Source organism: Pteropus medius, unplaced genomic scaffold (assembly GCF_902729225.1).
Source record: "Pteropus medius unplaced genomic scaffold, Ma_sr-lr_union100, whole genome shotgun sequence".
Taxonomy (NCBI): domain Eukaryota; kingdom Metazoa; phylum Chordata; class Mammalia; order Chiroptera; family Pteropodidae; genus Pteropus; species Pteropus medius.
In genome coordinates this window covers 4,519,705-4,536,784 of record NW_024352786.1, presented here as the reverse complement: position 1 = coordinate 4,536,784, position 17,080 = coordinate 4,519,705, and the positions used below count along the sequence as shown (strand labels likewise).

At 37.4% G+C, this 17,080-nt stretch overlaps 1 protein-coding gene across 1 annotated transcript in view; it reads right to left on the bottom strand.

Moving 5' to 3' along the window:
- NPNT (nephronectin) overlaps positions 1 to 17,080 on the bottom strand; it is a 79,081-nt gene that overhangs the window by 20,429 nt on the left and 41,572 nt on the right. The window contains 5 exon segments of the mRNA XM_039848853.1: positions 12,413 to 12,559; positions 12,562 to 12,813; positions 14,158 to 14,280; positions 14,582 to 14,716; positions 16,544 to 16,663. Of these exon segments, the coding sequence (XP_039704787.1) occupies positions 12,413 to 12,559; positions 12,562 to 12,813; positions 14,158 to 14,280; positions 14,582 to 14,716; positions 16,544 to 16,663 (777 nt within the window).

Here is a 17,080-nt window from a genome sequence, read left to right as displayed (position 1 = left end):
AGACATCGAACAATTTGCCCAGGTAATGAATGCTTTAAAAGAGAGGTAGAGGAAGCTATGTGAGTGAGCATGGAGGTGAGGAGAAAGGGGGCAGGCTAAGTTTAGCCGGGGGAGGGTGGACACCCGAAAATCTGAGAGGTGATGCTTACAGCACGATGTGAAGGATAACTTACTGGGAGCTGGCACCCTAGAGAATGAAGGGACATGGGGCTGAAACCTCATTATAGCTATAGTGCTCACAGGGGAAGAAGGGCCCCAGATGAAGCCGAGGAGGCGGGCAGACAGTCCAGGGCCTTTAACAGCCCTGTAAAGATTCTGGACTTTATTCTGGTAGAAACTGGAAGCCCCCAAAAGATTTTAACAGAGGAGTGCCAAGATGAGGTACACCATTCTGGCTGCAGCACAGAGAATGAACAGGAGGGAGTGCGTGTCAGAGGACAGTTATGACCAACAGTAACTGAAAAAAATGTTTATATAGTCTTAAAAGAATTTATTTCCTAAAAATTTTTCTTCCATTGGTCAATATTTCACCTACAAAATATATATTTCTTACTCATGGCTTCTTAGAACCTTCTGCATGAATTAAAAGAAAGAGAATGTACAGGCACTGAAGCAAGCAGCCAGCCAAATAAAAACGTGGTTAGCTTGGGTTTAGGGGCCCTAAATGCTTTCCTAGCATCTGGGGAACCCTGAGGCCTGTGAGAAGAATCAGCCACACTGATAAGCAGGAAACTTCCTAAAAAGAAAGTCTGGCCCAGCACTTTCTATTAAATATATTTTCCCCAGAAATATGATAATATATGACCAGAGTTCATAAATGAGGTTTCCCAAATAGTCATTGTATATTTTACCCAAAAAGCACTAATTGTAGCACAGTGAAGTAAATGTAAATATTATCATATGCACTGCCCACCGCCAGCCCTCTTCCAAAGAGTAACTATAGCAAAGTGTAAGTGCTATTTATTAAAGGTAGGTTTGCAAATTCTGTGTCTGTTCTCGGGTGGCTCCCATGACGTGACCCAGGCCAGTTCTAGTATTTGTTAGACTAAAGGTTAAAGATAACAATGTCTCGAATTCTTTCCATGCTTAGAGATTTAGTTCATCAAAAGAGAATTGTACACAGGTAACCTTCCTAATATTCCGAAGGCTCTTTCTGGTGGCAAAACCTAGGGATTTGTAGACGACAGCGTGGGTGAAGGACAAGGGCTTGGGGAAGCAGTCTTCTCTCTCCTCCTCTCCTTCCTTTTTCTCCTCTCCCACCCCCCACTCCACTCTCCCCTGCCTTTTCTCTCCATCTCCAAATGAACATATGCATCACAGCTTTAAATGACCAGAGAAGCAAACAAAAGGATTGGGAAAAAACGTTTCTGAAATTTCCTTAACCACATTAGAGAAAATTCTTAGCTGTCTACTGATTACTAGCACAAAGAAAAGGGTTTCTGGACTCCACAAAAATAAGCCCTTTTTTGCCAAAACTTTCATACTACAGGAAAAATTTTAAAAGTTCCAAAGACACCTTTGGGCTGAGAATAAAGAACACAACTAGAAAATAATTAAATCTCTGGTGAAAGGTGGAATATAGACACAGTTATTCAATAATCAGCCCAATTTTTGTGACTCACCTATTCTCCTTTAATAAAATTTCAGAACAAATTCAAGCACTGCCCAGAGCAAATTCCAGAAGAACAGGATATCTTGTGTTGGTGGAAAATTACTGCTTGGCTATCGCCCATGGGAACATAGGCTATCGCCCATAGGACCATAACATTCTAACAATAAGCTTTCTGCTTCTGTACCCCCACCCCACCCCGCCGCTTGCACAACCGATTTGTGGGTTGACAGTTGGTAAATAGAAGAAAAATAGACTTTTGTGTTCAGACAGAATGAGGAATGGGGTTTAGGGCTTAAAAACCCTGTACGTCTACATTTCGGGGCTGCTTAATTTGGGGTCCGTGTACCCTTGGCAGACCCAGCTGGCTGAATAAAGAGTGTGTTTCCTATAACTCACTGATTTCTGGTGGTCCGTGTGTCCATCGGGGGCTGGTGGCTACAACAACCTAAAAGATGGTTCTTTTCTATTTATGACCATAAGGATGCTACTACAACTTTTCCAGATTAAGAGAGCACTTTATGGGTTTTGTTTTCTTTCTCTCTTGTAAGACAAAGGAACCCGTAAAGGTTAGGCTACATCAGGACCAAATCCCAAACACTGTAACACAGGTGTTGAGCAGACTCTGACAGGGCTGCTATGACTGTGTACAGTATGAACATCTGGGGTGTCACAGAAACCCATGGGACAGGTAGGTGTCAGTGTCCTCGAAATCACTTTAAAGAAGAAAGGGAGCTTTTATTTCTGATACTTATGAGAGCCATCGTGTAGCTTTTCCATCTAGACATGTTTGTCTCTGAAAAGGCTGCTGTCACCACTTATTTGCACAGTAAAGAAGTTGAGGTGATGCTGTCCCTATTTTAATATCACAACGTTCGCCTAGAACATTGAACTAGATACTATAAACACCTAAGCTAAACCAGATAGTCCAATTATTTGGTAATAAGCAAAGGATATATGAAGTCACAACTTTCTATTTTCATTTTGTCTGCTCACCTAATAGCTTACACTTGCAAATCAACTTGTTTCAAAAGGATCTGGTTAGCCAAAAATAACATTAAATTGTAATGAACCATAATAAAAAGCATCAGAAAAATATAAACATTAGGACTAGAATACAAAATAGCACCATATTTTTATAAGTAGGAAAAGCTATCATTACCACATAAATGAATTTAACATCAACAGAAGTAGTAATAGCCATAACATACTGAGTTTTTATTATATGCCAAGCACTATGGTAAGAGTTTTACATGCATGCTCTCATCTAATTTCACAACAGCCCCATGAGGTAGATACTGTTATTATCCACACTACGGATGAAGAAGCAAAGGCATAGGAATCAGAGTGGCTATGAGCTCAAACTTTTCATTAAAACTCTGTAGACAAATGTGTATATAACTTTTTTAAAAAATCTGATTTCTGACTTGGGTCACATTCGCCAAGAACTCAATTTATACTTTCCAGAGAGAACTAGTTTTTTCTTTATCAGCCACCATAGGATCCAATTAAAATATAAATCAAAAATCTTGAAAAGTCTCAGAATTCACAGCACAAGATCCTGACCTGTAAGCATTGACAACTCACTCCTTCAAAACACTAGCAGAAATTTAATCTTCAGGGAGCTGTCAGGCATCTCCTCAGGGTCTCTCTAGGCCTTGCTGTTTACTAGAAAGCAAACTAGTTTGAGGACCTTTTCACCCCTCAGCAGAAACAATCTTTTTACTCAGCACCACAGAGAATCAGAAAAGAGAGCATATTTCCATGACTAAGAACAATGTGATCATGCCAGCCACAGACTGTCAAACCTAAAGAATGGAAGCCAAAGAAAGAACCTGTGGACAGCATGCAGAAAAACAGCAATCAGTGAAAAGGAAACAATTTTCTTTATACTGCATGGTATTTGGAGTTTCAAGAATAACATAGCAATAATGAGTCTGGTGTTTGATATGGCCACTCATAAGACCACCCGATATATAGTACATTATATTCGATAATCTTTCTTTTGCAACACCTTTCTTCACTTTCAGTGAGACAGATGCTACACTTTAGGCACAGTTGCTACATTTTAAACACTTCCATCTGTTTCCACTGCAGACGTGGTTCTGGTAGGCCGGAGCTGCCATCACCGCCCTCAGAGTCCTGCTTTGCAAAGTGTGACCTGTGAGCTTGTTAGTAAGGCGGAATCACTACTCCTGCCCCCACCTCACTGAATGGAAGTTTTCATTTTCACAAGATTCCCTGTTTCTTGTATACACAGTAGTCTGAGCAGTACTTCTCCAGACAGTCTGATGTAGTAAATGTTCCGGAGGAGTTAGGAATTGATACATTAAATGAACATCTTAAGTGACGGTAGTTCAAATAGACTCTGACAACACTGAAAAAAATCTGCTCCTGCTTCAAATGATATTATATTCCCTGCTATAACCTCAGCTTCCTAGCTAAAACTAGACACAACTGACAGTTGTAAATAAAATTTTGAAATGTTAAAAATAGACGTTAGTAAAAAATTTAATGCATTTTAAAAAAATGTGGTTAAGCATTAGAATCTACTGGGGTACTTTTTCAAAGCACAACTTACTCTTTCTCTGGGGAAGAGGGAGCTTCTAGTCCCATTAGCCCCTCTCCTAAGGAACTACTGATATACTGAATTACTGTGCATAATGACAGTAGAGATGGAAAGATTAAAAAAACACAGCATAAGGATAACAAAAAGACAATGAAATCACCCCGAATATCATAAACTGGATAGATCCATGATTACTGTTTTGGTCTCTTCCAGACTATTATATTCATCCAGACATATGTAGACATGCATTTTATACCTAATTAGAGTCAAATGGCATATACAATTTTGTGTATTTTTTTCACTTAACATTTTTATAACACGGGTATTTTCCTACATCATTAAATATTTTTCAAAAAAAAATCATAATATTTCATTGACTGCATAGAATGCATTTTCCCCTACCTTCTCTGACACTAGATTTTTGTCTTTGGTTCTTGGTCTCCAACTTTTTAGCAATTTCTTGCAGCATAGCTCTGGTCTCCATGCAGGCATCCCACAAACTACATTTGCTTTTCTTGCTCTGTGTCTGCCCAATACCTTCTGCCGTACCAACTCTACCCTTCCACCAGGCTCTCCTGGAGTCCAAGACCAGCCCATTTGTCTCAGAACCCATGCAAATGAGAGCTAATGAGAGAGGGCTATTAGATTTTGTGAATAATGGTTTCTACACTTCTTAGTTCAGCTCAGCCTCACCTGAAGTTGGGTACACACCCTAATCCCAACAGTTAAATAATCCCGGGGCTAAATCCATTTGGGAAATGACAGCGTATTATGTGCCTGAGAGATTCACAATGAAATCATAAAAGGGGTCAAATATGTGGTAAAAGAAGAAATCTAACTATGCAATCAATATATTGCAATAGTATGTTCATCACCCATAGTGGTGTATACACACACACACACACACACACACACACACACACACGCCTTACTGTTAAATTGTACACCTGAAACTTACTGGATTTCATTAACCAATGTCACCGTAACAAAAATAAATTTTAAAGAAGTCCTACAGTTAACAAACCTATTTAGGTTGACTAAACCTAGAATCTCTCAAATGTATTCGACCTCAGAAATTCTTTAGGCATACACTTACATAATATCCCAGAGAACGAATATTTTATCAAACACACTCTGAGAAGAATTGGTTTGTCCTACTAGTGAAAGAACAAGAATTTCATGCCACATGGGAATTTTGGTGTTGCTCAATAAGCCCTATTGGGCTAGACTTGCAAATACATAACTATAATTCTAATCACACAATCTAAAAATTTAGGGTCCCTCAAGTTGAAATGATGCTTAATATTCCATGTTACACATAAAAGGTTATTTCCTTAATCACACATTTAAATGCTCCCCGTCTTAGTTACTCCTATAAAATACTGTATCTTTTATATTTCATAGTAATTAATAATTTACAAACACTTTTACTTGTTTTGTGCCTGATCCTGGAAACCACTGTATAAGAATGGAAGGCTAGGGAGATTACCTCCATTTTACAGATGAGAAAATTTACACGGAAAGCATAGGAACTTATACAAAGTCACATAACTCATAAGTAATAGAGGTGATAATCAAAACTAGAACTTTTGATTCAAAGTATTCCATCTTTAGCAGTCGTTAAAAACCTCTCGGTTTCATATGCCCTCGGCGTTATTTTCAATGCCCTTTCAATGCCTATTTACTATTTCTCAACATGATACTTAAAACTTAGAAGTACATTAGATTTAGAGTTTTCTAGAGAATGTTCTTTTTCAATGGCTATGTTAAACTATATCAGGAAAGAGAAAGACCATACTTTGATCATTTGAGGAGGGACTATCAAATCAATAAGTTAAATTTAGCTAGTTCGATCATATGAAAGATTGCTCAGATTGAAAAAAAAAATTGAATCCAATATAAAGTTTCATTTCATTCCAATTAACAAGTATTTTTGAGCACCTACTATGTACCAAGCACTGTATGACTGGTTGAGGGGCAACAATTGGGGTTAAAGGCTTCCACAAATCTGCACTATAGTATACTTGGCAACAGAGGGAAATTATTTAGATCAGAGAAGCAGGATTAGAAAGATTCCCCTTGTAATCAAATCGGGTTAGATCTTACTATTATGTATCTTTAGGCCCCAGAGTTTGGGATAGATTTGGAAAAAAAAAGAATGTTCTAAAGGCAAGCCAAAAATATCGCTTAGTGGGTTGAAAAACAGTATTTCTAAGAAAAGATTTATGAAACAGAAATTACTAAACCTCAAGAAGAAACACGTAATTTCCTGAGACTGTTTTTTGAATACATGGAGTGTGGGGTGTGGCGACAATAACCAGCTGTGTACCTGACAGTACTGATGAGGTGTAAACTGTAATTTCATGAATTTGGGTTAAATATAAGAAAGAATATCTCAATAGTGGGATAGATTATTGGAAGGGACTTCAGTCATCGTTAGAGATTCTGGGTACAATTGAGATAAATTTTTTTAAAACCTCATAAGGGGTTCACACTTGGGTAATTAATTGATGTTGGTTTAGATGAAAACTTTGTAGGCCCCAAATTAAAATGCAAAAGGCTATTATAACTATCCCATCTGGACCACTTATTTGAAGTTTAATTTTTTTGCTGTTTTGAACCATTTTTTTGTTTTGCAGGAGTAGTAAAAGGATAAAACTCCAGCTTTAATAGTATTTTATGTATAGCTACAAGAAACATCATTTTAAGGGGTTAATTTCTAAACCTTTCTGACATTAAAAAATTTGCATGCCTTCACACATGCCTAATTTCACATAATAAAAGTATGAAGCAAAAATTATTTGAACTAATTTTAAAAGCTAAGAAATACATACTTTGAGACATTATCCCTAAATTGACATTTTCCTTCTCATTAACATGAAATTTTCAGATACAATAATCCACTAAATAGAATACCAATCTTCAAAAGGAAAAGAAGAAAGGAAGGAGAGAAAAATAGAAAAAATAATGATGGAAACAATAAAAATCTCCCCAGAATATAAAATAAGTAACAATCGGAAAAAGAATATATTTTTAAATTCTTACATATAGATTAAATGTGTTATTAAACTAACTTTTTATGAAAAATTTGATTATATGATAATTTATTTTCCTTTAAAATGTTATATAAGTGATTAATCTATTAATTCATTCTTTTGTTCCACAAATAGTGTTCAAGTGCCAATTATGTGCCAGGCATTATTTTAGGCTCTGAAAATGTATGAATGAACAAAACAGATATTATAAGTAAGTGAACAATAAGGATATTAGAAGGCGATAAATGCTATTTAAAAAAAAGAAAATCAGTGGAGAGCAGTGAGATCAAGTGTGCTGCTGATGCTAGGGAGGTCACATACTGAATAAGGGGGTCAGGGTGGCCTCACTGGTAAGTTGAGATTGTATAAAGAGGTGAGAAAATGAGCCCAGCTGACGCTGGAGGGAGTGTTCCAGGAAGAGAGAGCAGCAGAGTCAAAGTCTTCAGCTGGGAGAGGTCTGAGGAACAGAGCAGAGGCCACAGTGGCTGGAGCAGTATGAATAAGGCAGAGAGCACTAGGACATGAGATCACTCAGGACTCTAAGACATTGGAGGGCTTGCGTTCTTCCTGCACCAAGTGGTGCTAACGCAGAACTCTGAACAATGACATCTCGTTTAACTTTCACAGGATCACTCTGGCGGCTGAGCTAAGAAGAGACCACAGAGGGGCACGGGTGGAAGCAGGGAGAGGGCTGCAAGAAGACTGCAGTGTGGGTCCCCCGGTCCTGACCCGGAATTCTGAAATCCAAAAGCTGTGGCAAAACTAACCTACAATTAATCTAAAAGTCTTTAGTAGCCAAATTATTGTAAGTATCCCTGTATTTCACTGTAGAAACATGAACATGCTTCAGTATATAATATACAGCATATACACCTTATTGTTTTCTCAAATCTGAAAAATGTTATATTCTGCAACTCAACAGGATAGAGGGTTTTGCACCTGTACTCCAGGAAAGCGATGGCTTGGACCAGGGTGACAGCATTGGAGATGATAAGCAGTGGTCACAATTCCAATATAATTTGAAGGCAGGGCTAACAGGATTTCCATATTGATTGGATTTGGGTATAAAAGAGTAACTCCAAGTTCTTTGGCTGTAGCAATGGGTAGGACGTTAATACCATCTCCTGGGGTAGGAAAGTCTGTGGGTAGAATGTGTTTGGGATGAAGATGAGGCACAACTCAACATGTTGTTTGAACAGCCAAGTGCAGAGGTTAAACTTGCAGGTGATATACAAGTCTAAAATTTGGGGGAGAAGTCTGGGCTAGAGATATATTCTTGTTATATTTTTTCTTCCTTGATTTCCTTATAGAATATCAGTCTTTTCTAGGGGGAGAAATAACACACATACATTACAAAGAAAAGCTCTGTTTAACAACCTCTTCCATTAAAAAAGAAATATATATATATTTTTTTTTTCAGTGAAAAGAAAGATATAATTGTTGAAGTATGGGGCTCTCTGGAGACTGCCAAACTGTGGCTATAATTGACAACACCTGAAAATTTATGAAATGAAAGTAGCTAAATCCTATTCTCAGATCTGTGGAGTGTAAGGATGGCTTAAGAAGTTATTATGCCAGAAGTGAATATTCACTGAAGAAATGGTGTTGAACTAAAACAAGGCTAAGGTTCTTAATAAATATTAGTGAATAAATATTAGTTATTTCTCCTGAATTAAAAACTTAGAACCCTTTCCTTATTCAGAATGTTGGCTATAATCACAAGACAACAATTTAATAAGTGTCCAAAATAACCTCATAAATGCTAATATTAACCAGCAGCTACAGCCAAAGATGAAATGAGAGGGGAATTTAATTTGGGGCAGGAGTATTCAAAGGTGGCAATGCTATCTGTGTGGCACATAACGGTCTCGGCATAGGATCAAGGTAATTCTTTCCCAGGGCATGTCTTTAAGATCACACTCTATTAGAATGAGTGCTCTCACACATCATTGGAACTCCATGTTTCCCCAATTTTATCCTTTTAAATTTTATTGGCGAACTTCAACGTTATTTTTAATTTATTTGTGTTGGTATTGAGAGGAATGATGGGAAAAAGGAGGGACCTTTACAAAAGAGAAAACATTAAAAGACTCAAAAAGGTACTGATATCCATGTTAGAGTGCATTTTTATATTAAATAACCAAGTTTTTATGACCATACCTTAAAGCAGAATAATACTATGTTACTTAAGCATCTATGAGTAAAAATTGCATTGTAAGATCACAAAAAGATTTAAAAAAAAAAGAGTAAGAAAGAGAGACGGTAGAGGGAGAGAAAAACGGTGATAAAAGTTACAAAAAAATACAGTTTTCAAAAAATGAGATATACAGTATAAAATATATTATTTAATCTATCATCTACTTCCTCTAAAAATTACTATTGCCCAAAACATACACAATTACAACTACATCAGAATTAGAGACTCTCTATCTCTCTTTAAACTAACAATGAAAAAATTTAATTGAGTTACGTAAAAGCAAAAGGGAAAAAAAAAAGCTTTTCCTCTTTTATAAAAAAAAATCACAAACATCGATGTTCTTTTCACATAGTAAAAAAAACTGCAAAAATGTTCAACATAAAAGAAGTAAAGCTTAGTTCCATCATGGGGAAATGGGAAAAGGAAAACAAAACAAAAACTAGTAATGTCAAAAGGAACCTGGGAGAGAGGAGTGAATGCAAAGGTGGGTGAGAATAAAGTGAAACATGACAAATGGGAAAATACAGGGAATAGACAAGAGCTGTAAAATTGCAAATTTTGGTCTGCTAATAAGGGACCAAACTCTTCCTCCTTCACAACTTGCTTCTTTACTACAGCCTCTGTCTCCATTAGTGGTACCATCCTTTACCCAGTGACCCATTAAAAATCTGGGAGTCTTTAATCTAGCTCCCATCCAGATCTAACCATCAGTTTACAGCAGATACAAGGGGTCATTGTCCAGTTTTTCTCATCAATCCCTGGCTCAACCCTGTAGTTTATCGGCAGTTTGTTGCATATGCTATGTTCCTACCTTTGTGCCTTTGCTGTACTCTCCCTGTTAACTATAATGTCTCTCTTTTCTCATCCTCTTTGCCCATGTCACTCAGGAAATCATCCCCCCAAAGACTCCCTGCCCAAAGACTGATGAGGTCCCTTTCTCTCTGCTCCCACATTGTCCTATACAAATCTCTTTTGCTAATATAATATCACATTTATCTTCTGGGTGACTTTTCCACCAGATTGTAACCTTTTCTGTTTTATCTTTGTAAGCCCAATGCCAAACAGGGCCTGGTATTCTAAAACACACTCAAAAATGTTTACTGATTGAATGAATGGACAGTTAGATTAAAAGCTGAATGGCATGTGATATAGTGAGTCCTCATTTCTGAGAGTTTTCAAGTAAATCTGAATATGTTAGGAGAATTCTCATACTTGATAGAGCTGCGATATTCCTTCCATTTCTACATAGTCTCAATTACCTAATTGACTTTTATTCAGCTCTTCATATTATTTAACAATAGGGATATATGACTTATGCTTTATACAGATAATTCTTTTTATAAGTTTGATTCTTATTCAATGCATGACCTGTGGCTAAAATGTCATAATAAAGATCTTATTAAAAATGTGCTAACACAAAAGACCCTGAAGAGCCAAAGCAATCTTGAAAAAGAACAAAGCGGTAAGCATCACACTCCCCGATTTCAAGCTATACTATAAACTATAGAAATCAAAACAGTATGGTATTGGCATAAAAACAGACATATAGCCCAATTGAGAGTCCAGAAGTAAACCCAAGCATATATGCTCAACAAATACTTGACAAGGGAGCCAAGAATATTCAATGGAGTAGATTGGAAAACTGGATACTCCTACTAAAGAACGCAGCCAGACCCCTATCTTAACACAACTCACAGAAACTATCCTGAAATGAATTAAACTCTTGGACATAAGACCTGAAACCATAAAACTCACAGGAAAAAATATAGGGTAAAAAGCTCCTTGACATGGGTCTTGGCAATTTTTTGGAGATGACCCCTAAAGCACAAGCACAAAATAAAAAATAAACAAGTGGACTACACCAAACAAAAAGCTTCTGCACAACAAAAGAAACAATCGACAAAATGAGAAGACAACTTACAAAATGGGAAAAATATTTACAAACTATATATTTGACATGGGGTTGATATCTCAAATGTACAGGGAATTCATACAACTCAATAGCAAAAAAATAATCCAACCAAAGACCTGAATAGTCATTTGTCCAAAGAAGACATACAGATGGCCAACGGGTACGTGAAAAGATGCTCGCCATCACTAATTATTAGGGCAATTCAAATCAAAACCACAATGCGATATCACCTCACATCTAGCAGCAAAAAAAGACATACCAGATGTGGAGAAAAGAGAACCCTCATGCACTGTTGGTAGGATTGTAAGTTGGTACAGCCACTATAAAAAACAGTATGGAAGTTCCTCAAAAAATTTTTAAAAGAACTACTATATGATCCAAGAATCACACTTCTGGAAATATATACAAAGGAAATGAAAACACTATGTTGAAAAGATATCAGCACATCCACATTCATAGCAGTATATGCGCAGTACAGTAGCCAAGACATGGAAACAGCCTAAGTGTCCACTAATGGATGAATGCATAAAGAAAACGCAGCACATATATACAATGGAATCTTATTCAGCCATATAAAGGAAATTCTGCCATTTGCAACAACATGGATAAAGCTTGAGGGCATTATGTTAAGTGAAATAAGACAGAGAAAGACAAATACTGTATGATCTCACATATATGTAAAATCTAAAAGAGAAAAAAATAACTCAAAAAGAGATCAGATTACCAGAGGTGGGGGTTAGGGGATGGAGGAATTGGATGGCAGCGATCAAAAGGTACAAACTTCCAGTTATAAGATAAATAAGTCCTAGGGGTGTGAAGTACAGCACGGAGACTATAGTTAGCAATGTTGCATGGTGTATACACGCAAGCTGTTCAGAATAAATCCTAAGACCTCATTGCAGGGAAAATTTTTTCTTTTTTTATATCCATATGAGATGATGGATATTAACTACACTTATTGTGTTAATCATTTCACAATATATGTAAGTCAAACCATTATGCTGTACCCCTTAAACTTACACAGTGTTGTATGTCAATTATATCTCAATAAAAATGAAAAAAAAATGTGCTGACATTTATTGTGACTTACTGAACACATCGCCTCTAGGTTTCTGAGGATCTGTCTGTATCCTGTTGTCAACTGTAATCTCTCTGGGAGATGTGGTAGCAGCTGGTGCCATAGTCGTCAGTCTGGTGGTTGGTCTTTCTGGCGTTGGTGGTGATGGAGGTGTTCTACAGGTTCTGTGTCAGGTGGGGTAGGGGTGGAGGTGGAAGTAGGCCATGTTGTTGGCTTTGGTGTAGGTCTTGTTGTGGGCTTAGAAGTGGGCCTGTTGGTAATGACAGGAGGAATATATGGTGTCTTCAGAGGCCAGCTAGTACTTCCGACATCAGGAATCCAATTACTGTATCCTCCATCACCCTTTAAAATGGTACCATTTCCCTTTGGTACATGAATTGGACCTGAAGGTTCAATCATGACTTTCGGAATATCTAAAAGAGTCAAAAAATTTAAATTAGTGCTTCATTATCTCACTCTAAAAAGTAAAACATCGAATTGTAAAACGAACACATCAAAATATGTGTCAACAAGGCTTACTTTTCACATTTAGAATATTCCTCTACTGTCAGTCATGCTGTTTTCCAAATAACAAATACTTGCATTTATATATGATATGTATTCATCCTGTGGATGGATATAAAATTTATATTGGTGTTTCTGTAATGACTACGTATTGTTTGAAACACACAAATATTTTAAGTATTTGTAAAGTGGAAACAGACAGCTATGAGATTTTTTAAATGGAAAAACAGTCTAAATGTTTTAAAAAAGAAATGTATATACACAGTCTATGTTAAGTGTCTCTACAGTACATATATATTACAAAATCATCTGTGGAATTGTCTAAAGAATAATACTTTTCTACACTTTATATAAATTTGACTCATGCAAAAACATTGTCATTAAATGTTCTATATATTGTTTTATAGTTGGTTTTCCTTCCCCCTTATTAATTTACACAATTACTTTTTAAAAAGAAATTTTCAGAGGTCACCAAGATCATCTGTAGAATCTTTTACGTTGATTACTTTCACCAAAATAAATTAATATTTAATCTGCCTGGTACAATATACTCCTGCGGGGAGTATGACCACATGACTCTTCAAAAATTCTTTAATCCCCATAATGTTATACACTATGATTTTCAGTAAATATTTTACTCCAGAAATTTTAAAAATTATCTATTGTTACATGAAATATATGCTAAATTATGGCCTTTGGTTTGTGAAATGTTTATCTTGGAGGGTATTTTTTCATGTTTATCTACTAATATAGTCATACTCCAAACAGAGCTTATAAAAATTTAAAAAGCAAAGCAGTCCTAAACTGTTTTATACGTGGAGAAAATAGATAAATATGGAAATGATTTTTTAAGTAGTAGAATTAGGAGGCATAAAACAGAGGAACGAAAAATGTAGAATATATTCATATTACTCTACCATCATAATCTAATGCCAATGACACGCAAACATTTATTTCTGATTTTAAGAAAATCAATTTCTCTGGAGGGCTCTAACATTTCTTGCCAGCTAAAGGGAAGCTACTGAGAGATTTTAGTCAAAGAATCGAATGCTTTCCAGCGTAGAATATATTACTGAGTCTTTAATTTTTAAAAATACCAGAACGAATGATTTCGTTTGTGGAAAGCACAGAGTAATATTAGCAGCTGTACTCCTTTGATAAATTAATCTTGTTCCTTATCTTCCCTAGTAATGGCCTTTGTGCAATACTGTATTTCCTGCTGGAATTCATAACTGGAGACTAGCATTACTCACACACGCAACTCAGTCCATCACCCCGGTAGCCTTCTTTACATTTACACTTGTAGGACCCGTGCACGTTGAAACAGCGAGCAAAGCTGTTGCACTGATACTGACCAAGGGAGCATTCATCTATATCTGCACCAGGAAGTAGAAAAAAAAAGAGGTTCATTTGGGAGATAAATATGATGACATAAAAATATACATACACTTTCAAAAAAAATTTTTTTTGTAGTGTGAAGGTCCATGCAAAATTGGCAGATAAACAAAGGACGTAAAGTACATGTGCATCCAGAACTATTAGTGGTTGAACTGGACTTCTGTTTGTTTAATGCCAGTACCCTCCCCTGCCCCTGGCATCCCCATCATCAGCACAATTAAGAGACCTTTCCACACCATAGGAAGGAACAACACAAAGCAAGGACCGGAGATTCATTACCGTGACATTGGTATTTGCCTCCAATATACATGAGGTCGAAGCCTTTATGACACTTGCAAATGTAACTTCCAAAAGTGTTGACACACTGCCTAAACCTAGGGCAGGAAGCTCTTCCAGTAGCACATTCATCAATATCTAGAAACACAAGTCAACTGCATTTTAGGAAAAGTAATAACACGATCAGATGGAGTGAACTTTTAAATAAATAACTGCAAACAGTTGCCTGGCACACAGCAATTCATCATAAACATTATCCAGCTGATTGCCCCCACAGGCAACATAAATTCCACATCTCCAAATTTCAATTCATCTTCCTAACCCAGGCTGTCCTCCTCCTGCACCATATCCCAGCACATCCCAGCACCTGCATCCACCTAGTTGCTTGAACTAAAACATGAGTCATCCTGACAACCCTTTATCCCTTAACCCTAAATCATCAGGCACAGTTAATTCTGCCTCTGAAAGATTATTTGAATTCATCTCTTCTCTTCATGCACTGACATTACCCTAGTCTAAGCTGCCATCTCCCAGGCTAGACTGTTAAAAGTCTCCAAACCCATCTTATCCAGACCACTCTTACCCCCTCCGAAGCATTCCCAGTCAGCCATCAAAATGATTTTATTACAACATAAAATTGGATTAGTACCACACTTAAAACTCTTCTACTTTTTCTACTTGCTTCTTAAATTAAATCCTCATTCTTTACCATGTCCTCGAAGGCCCTGCAAAAAATAGTCCCTACCTACCTCACTTGTTGGGTCTCAAGCCACCACCCCTCATATTCCCACTCTGTACTTGCCACACTGGCCTTTTCTCTTTTAAGATTTCGAGCAGGCCGCCCTCCCTTTCATTGCATTGCGCTGCCTGCAACGCTTCCACCTGCTTGGCTGATTCTTTGTGTGGCCGGTGGTCCAAGTCTTACTTTAAGGCTTTCCCTGACTATTTTCTAAAATAGACCGTGTATGTTTTTCTCTCTTAGTATTTGTAATTTTATCGGATATTTGTTTTTCTGTCACCCTCATTAGAATATCAGTTTTGAGAGAATCAAAATCTTGACATCTTGGTCTATTACTGTATATCTCAGCACTTAGCACAGTGCCTAGGATATAGAAATTAATCAATGTCTCTTGAATCACCAAATACCTCCTTTCATTGAGTGCTTACTACCTGCTAAAGGACCTCACAGTCCTATACTGCCTTCCTAATTAACGAGGAAGTACCACGCTAAGCTCTTTCCATACATGAGTCCATTTGATCCTCACAATGGTTCTATGTGCCATTACTCCTATTTTGAAGATGAGGAGACTCAAGCTCAAAGAAAGGACGTCTCTTGCTTAAGGCTATATATCAAGTGTATGGCAGAGCCAGGTTTGAAACCAAAGCCCGGACTCTTAACCACAGTCCTATACTGCCTTCCTAATTAATGAGGAAAAAAATCTAACTCTTTAGTGTAATACATACAAGCTAGCCCTATCTACCTGTCAGCATCATCACTCATGGCCTCTTATGTTCCAGAAATACTAAGCTCTTGTTTCCCTGAACACTATGCTCCTTTAAACTTCGATGCACATGTGGTTCCTTCTGCCTGAAGCTTCCTGCTATCCATCATTTTTAGGAAAACAAGATTTTCATGGTCCATTCACAGAGTGAGATCCTTTTCTGAGACATCTAATATCTTCTGCAGGGGTGAGTGGCATGCGAAGGAGCCAGTGAAGCTTTGTCTGTATTTGCGGCCGCTTCCCAGCACTAGCATCATCGCCTCAGCTCCACCTCAGATCATGAGGCATTAGATTCTCATAGGAGCACTGGTCCCTGGTGCCAAAAAGGTTGAAGACCGCTGCTCTAAAGGATAGCTAATTAGCTCATGTAAGTAACTGCCTTTTTTTCTTACTCTCATCACTTTTCACTTTCTTCCTTTTCCTAGAGAGGCTGCTGACAGAGATGCTTGATTTTACAACTCACCCACACAGGTCCTCCCGTCGGGAGCCAGCTGCAGTCCAGGAGAGGGGCACTGGCACCGTATTTGTCCTTTGACAACATCACAGCCATACTGACAGTTTGCCATGGAGCAAGTCAGGGCACCTGAAATGAGTGTGACTGGCTGACACAAGGAACAAATTCTATAACCGAAATACCTATGTTCTTTTACTTGTCTTGAAATCAGTGACACTGAACCAACGATGAAGACAAAAGAGCTTCAATTATTCAACAGTCTAAAGAAAGTCAAAAATAAGGGAGAGACAGAAAGATTTTCCTCCTCCAGGGATTAAGAAGATTAAAATGTGAACCAGCTCCCTTATCATCTGGGGGAAGATCCCCAATGCATTTGAGGAATTAAAGGACAAATGTAAAACTTTACCTTACATAGATTATCTGGATATTTTCCCAGTGACCAAGGAAAGTGGAGAATTGAGGTATTTTTTCAGATTACTCATGCTAAGTGGTGGTCCTAAGACAAACAGCCACAAACTGTCTCAACCTCCCTAGGGACAACAAATT